The sequence below is a fragment of the Biomphalaria glabrata genome, chromosome 4 (genome assembly GCF_947242115.1).
Source record: "Biomphalaria glabrata chromosome 4, xgBioGlab47.1, whole genome shotgun sequence".
Lineage (NCBI taxonomy): Eukaryota > Metazoa > Mollusca > Gastropoda > Planorbidae > Biomphalaria > Biomphalaria glabrata.
In genome coordinates, this window is record NC_074714.1 from 33,365,504 (window position 1) to 33,375,942 (window position 10,439).

Sequence of the window (10,439 nt, forward strand, 5' to 3'; positions counted from 1 at the left end):
GAGTGGTAGAGGGCGATTTTATTTGTAGTCAACACTCTCCTGTCACACTATGTATATATCATCATAATATTTTGCTTTATAGTTAAGGCGTGGGAAAGGGGGCTGTTATAACATTTCCTATACTCAAACCTGAACTTACATTGACTTTAGATTTATAAGTTGATGAATTTACTTTAAAAAGGGGTATCGACATAATAGAAATAACAAATATTTTTATAATATTAACAATTAATCTAAAGCATTTACATTAGTAACTAGTTATTTAAACAAATTGCTTAATTATCAGTACCAAACAAATCCTTCAACCTTAAAGGTGGAGGTGAAGCGATGAGCTGGGCATCATCCCTACCGCGCCTCTCATCAAACATATAGAATGACTCTTAATCCGGAGCCAATCCCCCCCCCCCTTCTTATGGTTGTAATTTTTTCCCCTATGGGTCAGTTTTTCTTTTGTCTCATGAAACTGCCGTAAGAAATTGTTCTAGTTTGTATTTTTGATAACGTCACCCATAGCCTTAGGATAAAATATACGTTAAAATGTTTAAATTATGTTCACAATTAAGGTCGTTATTAAAGATTGCCTAATTTTCTGCCTTGTCAAAAAGTGCCCAATTTACCGGCGCTTAAATTACCGGTGCCGCCTAAATTTCCAGACACCAAAAAAAAAAAACAACAACAACATGTATTCTACGCAAATGAATTTTAATGATATGTCTCCGTAATCTCATAGTGGACACCAATGGTACACTTTTACACTTGACCTTGAAACGTGTCATTATACTTCGACCTTGAGACGGTAGAAAAGAAACGACTAAATGCGCCCTCCACCCCTCCAGACCAAAAATTAAACAATGACCAACATGTGGCGTTGGAGTGTACGCCCCCGAAGGGCAAGGAGACTTTCCCACCCATGTGATGACACGGTGTACCAAAGAATAGGGTCCTTGAAAAGTTGACCTTTTAGTGTTGTGTCATGACCTATGTATTACGTAGATGTTGAGTGTGCTGATATCACTGTCTAGGATCGAAGTCTCCCACCCAGTGGTCAGTGCAGGTCCGGACCAACTAGACTTTGGAGTTTTAATATCTTTTATTGCATTCAGATCTAGATCTTTTGGAAGAAGCTTTTGATTTACAAGGTAAGATTTATAAAATACTTATTTTATGTCACTTTGGATTTATTTGCTTGAATTCATTTTAATAAATAGTATAAAGCTATATCTGCAACTCCACTGGAAAAGGTTGCCCTTATTAAAGAGAACAACGCTGGAATTGATGAAATAATAGTTTCGTCTTATTACAATAAAAAACGCCATGGACTTGGAATCGATATTTGAATTTTATTTACAGAAACAAGAAACAATTTTTGAAAAAGACGATTCCTCCTTTAGGAATACATTTTTGTAAGAGTGTTTACATTGCTCTAATAAATAATCACACTAATGAATGATAGATAGAAAAATGGACAAATTGTTTAATTGTTTACGAGGCCACAAATATTTCTAAAAAGATCAAACTGCATTGGAAGATTGTACATCTAGGTGAAGGGAGTCACATTCTAAAATCATTGAAATCAAACAGAATATTCATATCTTTATGTTTAAACGTATTTTTTTTTACTTCAAATGATTTACTTTTTTCATTATAAAGCGACTTGGAAAAATAATTCTATGTAACATTTTAGGCATCTGTCTTACTATAAGGTATACAATGTCACATGAGAGGCTGAGTGACAAGATTCGCTTGGCCACCGATCAAGTGGGCTCGAGTTCCGATCCCTACTTGGGCAGAAGACCTAAATTTAAGGCAGCACGGAATGTCTTCTCCCAGATACCCCCTTTGCCCTTCCACCAATGGCACATATGCGAGATAAGATCATTACGCTCTGTGCATGCTATAAGCATGAAAGTTGTTCTATAAAATGAACATTCTCGATTGAAGTGTTGAAGTGCAATTCAATTTCTTTTCCAAAATCGACTGACATTTTGTTTGTCTAACTTTATTTTAGTTTTGTTCTTGGACATATTGTCACATATGTACGAACATTATACTTTGGTTCTATCAAATCAAACACTTACATGTCTTATGTAGATTGATTGATTAGGGAAGAATACAATGAAATAAACTTCGCCCACATCTGTTGATGGTTATTGTGTTAGGCGTGATTTATAAATAGTTTACACATTAATTACTTCGGTAAAAAGGTTAATAGAGCCTACAATAGGATGGTGCGCAAATGTTTAATTAGGCCAATTAATTAAAACTTGTTCATGTTTGCAAAGAAATGTTTGAGTGTACTGTAGTAAGCCAGTGGATGTAGGTGGTGTCTTGCTGTTTTCCTAGTGACCTTGTTTTTTGTTTTCTTTAACACCATTGATAGAAACATCTTTCATTCATAAAAAGATGTCTAGCCAAAATTAATTTTACGAAACTAAAACATGTTTAAACCAATACAACGATCGACCTCGAGATTGTTTTCTCTCATTGATCTACATGGTATCTGGAAATTTAGGCACCGGATATTTAGGCACCGGATATTTAGGCACCCGGAAATTTAGGCACCGGATAATTAGGCACTTTTTGACAAGGCGGAAAATTAGGCACCGGATAATTAGGCACTCTTTAATTAGCGACCTTAATTTTGAAAGTAGTTTAAAAATTCGATCTACATATACCTTTGACATTTTATATATAAATGTATGTGTCTGTCTGTGTTTTATACATAGGGTTAGGGTTTACATATATATGGGTTTGGGTTAAATCGCACCTCCTCCTTCTAAAGTTGTGGATACGCTAATGCACTTCAATCAGCTCGGGCCTAGGCCTACACGTGTAGAGACGTCTGCACTGGCAGTTTGAAATCACTCGGTCTCGCAGCCTATGTGGGCAGCGATGGCGTGGTTATCGTTGGTTAGCAGATTTCTGATTATTAGATATAGTTGTAGATCTAGACTTAGATGTCAGTAATAAAGACCAGTGGCGTCACTAGGGATGGTGTCACCCGATGCGGTAAGCTCGAAGGGTCAACCCTCCCCCCGAAGAAAAAATGATCTCTCCTATAAAAAACATAACTATTGTTTATTTTGTTTCTATTTCTTGAACCCTAAAACTTTAAGAACAGTAAATAATGGTTACACTCGAAAAGGTTTTCGATTCTATTTTAAATTGTCGTTTTTTGACATTTATCATTACATAAATTACTTTATTAAAAATGTACAATTATTGAATTGGAAACATTGAGTTCAACATATTTTTATTAGATATTATTTAAGAGCCTGGAATACCAACAAAGGATGTTGATCAGTTTTGTAGATAAAAAAAGGATTGATAGCGTCCATCGGAATCATTGTGGAAAATAGTAAGAGAATAAGACGCCCTCAAAGTTATGCCTATTAGGTGCATATCATCAATTTATCATGGTGTTGTATGTCGGATTGGAAAGCTGGAGCCGTCCTGCAAAAAGTACGTCCTATTTGAACAAACGAATCAATTACCTGGATATTAAAATCCACCTACTCAATACAATCATTGTCCCAGGGATCCCCTACTCAATACATTACTTGTCCCAGCGGTCCCCTACTCAATACAATACTTGTCCCAGCGGTCCCCTACTCAATACAATACTTGTCCCAGCGGTCCCCTACTCAATACAATACTTGTCCCAGTTTTCCTTGAAGTATTAGTAGGCTAATGATGGGCTAATGATAATCACCTACACTGCTGAAATAGAGAGAGTAGTAAATCCTATCTAAACATTATGAATATAATGTTATGTCCACCAGAAACATACGCCTACACAGGTCTTAAAAGCTCTAGGACAATATTATGTGGAACTTGTTACAATATTGTATTCCTGAAGCAAGTAGTTATGTTTTAATTTCACTTAATGAGTTTTTTAATTTATTTGTTTATTTCACAGACACTCATCAGTTGCCAATCGTTTGTGACTATCATGGATTCTTACCAAAATGATTCATTGGTTAACCATCAACAAACTGTCCCCGAAAACCCTACGGCTATGATTAATATGCCAATATTTGATCCAAGTCACAGAAACCCTACGGCTACAAGTAATATGCCCATATTTGATCCAAGTCACAGAAACCCTACGGCTGCGATTAATATGCCCATGTTTGATCCAAGTCACAGAAACCCTACGGCTGCGATTAATATGCCCATGATTGATCCAATTCACAGAAACCCTGCGGCTGCGATTAATATGCCCATGATTGATCCAAGTCACAGAAACCCTACGGCTGCGATTAATATGCCCATGTTTGATCCAAGTCACAGAAACCCTACGGCTGCGATTAATATGCCCATGATTGATCCAAGTCACAGAAACCCTACGGCTGCGATTAATATGCCCATGTTTGATCCAACGATTGATCCAAGTCACAGAAACGTTGCACAACCTAGCCTTATGGCCCCAGGGGTACCGCCTGGCGGAATGGTACATGCTAACATGGCCACATTTCCAACCATGCCGACAGTATTAATGCCGCTAATTATCCAAGACACACCGCGGCCAATCGTTCAGTATTTCTTCAACACAAGACAACATGAGAACAGGGCAGACTTTCTGGATTCTAACGACACTAGGCCAGAATCTCTAGATTATGATGACGACAGTGAGTCAGACTACTTGGATCATAACAATGACACTGAAGCAGACTCTTTGAATCATAACAATGACACTGAACCAGACTCTTTGGATCATAACAATGACACTGAACCAGACTCTTTGGATCATAACAATGACACTGAACCAGACTCTTTGGATCATAACAAACACCACGCCAGTACCGACAAGCTCCTCGAAGTTGCGCCCAAAAATAAGACATGCAGTAAATTAAATACTGCCATCCTGATTAATTTCCTAGTGATGATCTTTCTACTTCTGCCAATCCTGGCTTGTATCCTGGATATTGGCAACACACTGGAGGCTAAACTCGATCAACTGAATGACCTAATGGAGGTGCAAAGAAATGTCACGGAAAACTCTGATGTAGCCAAAAATGTTAACATTAGAACCGCTGACACTTGTATCTGCCTCTACGAGCACCACATCTCCTGGTACAATGCCCGAGAGTTTTGTCTCAACTTGGCCAGTGGTTCTCATCTAGCAGAAATCCACACCAAAGAAGATAACGAGCTCCTGATGCCTCTGTTACAAAATTCAAGCATCAGTAGAGAAATATGGGTTGGAGGTTCTAGCTGGATGAGTCAGAGGATCTGGACATGGAACTACACAGGGAAACCAATTAGGGACGGTGGTCAGTCAAGTCAATGGAATTATGAAGTTGGCAGCAGGCAATGTTTAGTTCTTTCCAGTTGGGACAATGCCAACTACAAATGGAATGCAATTGATTGCAATGATAAGAAATCGTTTGTTTGCTCAATGAAACTGGTTGATGCAAAATGTCTTTGTAAACACTAGACTAATTCTAGTCACTGAAGTGAACCTTATATGTACCATAGTAGAACATTTGAATATACCAACATACATGTGAGACACTCTTAATAAACTGACCTTTTCACCTAAACGTTTCGGATTTCAAAGAAAATCTTGGCGCAGTTAAAAATAAATAGGAATATGTTTAAATTAAGAGAAGAAACATGGATAGGAATCTGTTTAAATTAGGAGAAGAAACATGGATAGGAATCTCTTTAAATTAGGAGAAGAAACATGGATAGGAATCTCTTTAAATTAGGAGAAGAAACATGGATAGGAATCTGTTTAAATAATTAAAAAATGGAAACATGGACAGGACTCGTTCACTTTAATGTCTTTATTCAAACAATAGCAATTATAATACTAGTCTTTATCATCTTTGAATATTTTTTCGTCACAACTTTTGAAGGCTGATGTTTTGAATCATGAATGTTGCTTTTATTTCTATGTACATAAAGAGATTGAACGTTTGTAAATAAAATGTTATACACTGTTGTTGGACATTTGTTTTCTAGTGGTATGATTTGGTCTCCAGGTGATGGGATTATTTCAATTTCTAGTTTCAATGATAAAAAAAACACTTTTTTTTTTAAACAGACTATACCTCATTTCCACAATTTATAGAACCAAATTAAAGTTCTTTTATTTGTTAATGCTTTGCAATGTCTTAAGCACAACTTTGTAGCGCAAGCGGACAGTACAAGATAAACGGAAATAAACTATTTCCTTGCTCTTTAATTTATTTCAGTTTTCTCGATTGCTAGTGCCTGAGTGTGTGTTTAAAATGTAAGTAAAAAAAAAGTACGTTAAACTAAAATGTTTTTTGATCTTGCTGAGACAATTGTCAGAATCAAATGTTGACGAGCAATACTAAATATAACACTTGACCAAAACTTATAAATGTCACTGACCTATTGAAAGAATGAGACAAATCCCATGCACACACCTAGAACACATAACATGTAGCAACATCATAAATCCCTTCATGTTTCTACTCCATACCAGCATGGCTATAGAATTATTGTTCATGTGAAACAGCCAATAGAACTAATTGAGAATTTTTCAAAGGGATTAAATAATAATCAGCAAATAGATGCCATTTTATCAGACTTTTCTAAGGCCTATACCAAAGTTCACCACCCTAGCTAGCTTAACAATGAAAATATTTTGGCATTCCTGGTTACTTACATCAATGCATTCAGAATGTCCTGGTAGGGAGAGAACAAACTGCAATAATAAATGTCTCCAAATGACGAACTAAATGAACACTGTTATTAATAAACTCAATGGTACCGGTACCTTAAGGAACAGTCATGTACCACTAATGTTTTATTTTACACAAATGACCTACCGAATTGCATTAATGGTTAACCAATTACAAACTAAAAACTCAAAAATATCTAGGTATAATAATAAATGAACAATTTTCATGAAATTACCGTATTGAGCAAAATCCAATTAAACATTGGGATTTATTATATGAGATTTCAACGAATCAAACAAGAACATACAACTAAAATACTATTTAATTTTAGCTAGGCCAATATTAGAATATGTATCCTCTGTTTCAATTCCCCCCCTTCCCCACTCAAGAAAACAAAGAAACTAGAACAAACGCAAACTAGAGCAGTGAGAATTATATTTGACGAATATCTTTTCTAGTTCATGAGATCAATACGGGACTGACAGACGACCACACACAACTATTGGCGGTTATTCCCCTTACGGGGGCTGCTGAAAAGAAAAGTATCAGTAATACATAATTGTTGAACCATAATTTACAAATAGAAATAAAAAAAACTAATAAAATACTCAGAAAGATACAAAGATAGAGGTACATTTCTTATTGTATAATCTAGGACAAATTCGTTCAATTGCTCCTTCTTCCGCAGGCCTAATGCCATTAGATAGATTGCCTGAATCAGCCAGAAAAACCAATGACTTAGAATTTTGAGTCACTGGTTAACATGCATGACTAGATTGACTCATGAAATGAGTAGGACATACCGGTAATTATCTGACTGATCGTGCGGTTTGCGCGCTGGACTGTCGTTTGGATTTAATGGTGGACCGGGTTCAATTCCTGCCCGCTCCCATCCCCGTCGTCCTGCGGGAGGTTTGGACTATGAAGTAAACTATCTTCAACTCTGAAGGAACATCCGAAACATGTAAAACATTTACTTTCTTTGAAGTAGCGTCTGTAATCTATAAGAATTAAGAACAGTAACAACCTGGTAAAATACCTAAAATACAGTTTGGACACCCCCCCCCCCCCAAAAAAAAAAGTCTGTAAGATTGTTTGTATTGTAACGTGATTCACCAACTATTTCAATATCGACATTCAACACTTTGAACAAAAGACCAGAATGGCTAAATCTCAACCAAAATTGTGTATGTTGAAAGTAGGACTAGGTTCTATCTATAGATGTTTCACTATTACAAGATGGTGTACTAATAGTGAGTCTAATGTTAGATTTGTAGACAGATTGTTGACACGTTTATCAATAAAAAAAAATTAATAGTGTTAAGGCTTCCGCACGGTGTTGATTCTTGGCAATCTGTCTAGTGTAGATCTGACTGGAAGTAACGCTGAACTCAACTAATTCAGTAACACCGGCGAAAGGCCGAAACAATCAAATATGTAGTCGACGCTGATATGTTGTTCTATAAAGATATTTAATACTCAAGAAGGGAATCGTCCGATGTCAATTATGTCGTACTCAAGTCTACTACTCTACAAGAAGCGTCTTCCTTTTAGCGTCACTTAGAGCGTTCTTATTTTTTAAAGATCTGTCACGTCACTTGTCACTAATTAAAACTTTCCCCTTATTCCCGAAACAAATAACTAATTCCTAATCATGTCATAACAATAGAAAGTAAATATTTCTTTGGGTAGAGTCAATGAAAAGAGTGGGTCGTTACTGTCCAGCACATTTTTATTCCACTCGCCACTGTTTTGCTACTATATGTGAGGTGTAGTTCATATCGGACATCATATTTTATGGACTGTAACATTTGTTTAATCAACGTGGAACACAAACAGAAGAGAATTACACGTGGCACCTCATTAATGTGTTATGGCAGCCAGTACTAGGACTTGTTTTAAAATGTTTTAGAAATATATTTGACAAAGAAATAAATAAGCTCCTATACAAAAGAGTGAAGAACAATAAACTCTAGGTATAGTGTGTCCCCCCCCCAGCAGTGTCCAGTCTTTTATAGGTGAGAATTTTGGACTCAAGGTATAGTGTGTTCCTTCACGCAGTGTCCAGTGTTTTATCAATAAGAATTTTGGACTCAAGGTATAGTGTGTTCCTTCACGCAGTGTCCAGTGTTTTATAAGTGAAAATTTTGGACTCAATGTATAGTGTGTTCCTTGACGCAGGGTCCAGTGTTTTATCAATAAGAATTTTGGACTCAATGTATAGTGTGTTCCTTGACGCAGGGTCCAGTGTTTTATCAATAAGAATTTTGGACTCAATGTATAGTGTGTTCCTTGACTCAGGGTCCAGTGTTTTATCAATAAGAATTTTGGACTCAATGTATAGTGTGTTCCTTGACTCAGGGTCCAGTGTTCTTTTCGACTCGACAATTTTTAGAATAATTTTGCTGTCCACTTGTGTAACCTTTAGTAGTCACTCCCACAAATTTCTCCCAAGGTTGCTGTCCACTATACTTGTGTAACCTTTAGTAGTCACTCCCACAAATTTCTCCCAAAAACTTTCCCCTTATTCCCGAAACAAATAACTAATTCCTAATCATGTCATAACAACTCCTCCCCCTCCCGCTAAAATTGCCTGTCAATTTTTTAATCTACTGTCTTAGTCTTACAATGTGCAAGGGCCAAAATGTAGGGAAACATAAAAGACAACACAACTTGAGTCTTGATTGCGATTTCAACTTCTCTTTCTGTGTCCACAATCAAGTTCCTCTGAACACATATTTCCCTCAAGTGTCACTAACTGATACTGTCCAATGTGATGTGCCATAGGTGACCGCAGACATAGTTCGTTTGCGCTGACACTATAAGTGTGTCTATCTATACTTCATCACATCACGTTCCAGAGGTTACACCACTTTCCCTCACACGTCAGGACAGACAATTTACCTAATATGACAAATTGACATTTATCAATACTCGTTCTCCCACTATACACCTAACGTTCTTTCGGGCATTTACAAGTGTATTTTATTTCCTCTCTCCACTTACTTGTCCCCACACGACCTAACTCTTTACTGATGTATGATCATGATCAAATACAAAGAATAAATTATAAAACTTACTTTTTCGTGATGTAACTACATCGTCGCCTTATAAATGCCCTTTTTATTCATACAAACATACATACAATTCATACATACTACTCGAAATTAAATAATTAACATGAATCAATCTAATACTAACCCAATGGCATGTATCTTATAACGTAAATATGATATTCAAGATACCTTAGAACAACCTAATATCCGTCTAGTTATGAATACTAGTTAAGTCAATCAATGAAGAATAAAATACTTAAACTAACATCTATTTACATATTTATATACATACTATGGTCGTATAGCGTTATGTCATATCCGCTATCTGCCCGAGCAATGCATTTGTTCTCTCCAACTAGAGTTTACATCTCTTCTTACTCCACTATAGCCCGCGTGTGGCCATCAACCTCGGTATGACTTGCGATTACCGCTACCACAGTCATCTCTTCTATCATCACTATCGGGTACAGACCTGCACCTCCTATCCGAACTCGCAATCTTCTGCTCAGACTGTTCTGCCTTACTCCAACAGTCTTTCGCGATGTGCCCATGTTTATGGCAGTTAAAACAAATTATGTCCTTTCTAGGTTTGTTTCGCTTCTTGTTGTTATACCTGCTTTTCCAACTTCTAACCTGTTTGTCAGAAGCGGCGCTGACACCTGCTACATTTCCAAGTAAAACATCTCTAGATAACCTTGGCATGGCTACCCCTTCGCAATACCCT

At 36.7% G+C, this 10,439-nt stretch overlaps 1 protein-coding gene across 1 annotated transcript; it reads left to right on the forward strand.

The window, feature by feature from the left end:
• The first annotated feature begins 984 nt into the window (after positions 1-984).
• LOC129925898 (uncharacterized) lies at positions 985-6,162 on the forward strand. Its single transcript, XM_056027389.1, has 2 exons — positions 985-1,139; positions 3,920-6,162. Exon 2 carries the CDS (start codon positions 3,953-3,955, stop codon positions 5,438-5,440), a length of 1,488 nt encoding a protein of 495 aa, XP_055883364.1. The 5' UTR covers positions 985-1,139; positions 3,920-3,952; the 3' UTR covers positions 5,441-6,162.
• Positions 6,163-10,439: the final 4,277 nt, after the last annotated feature.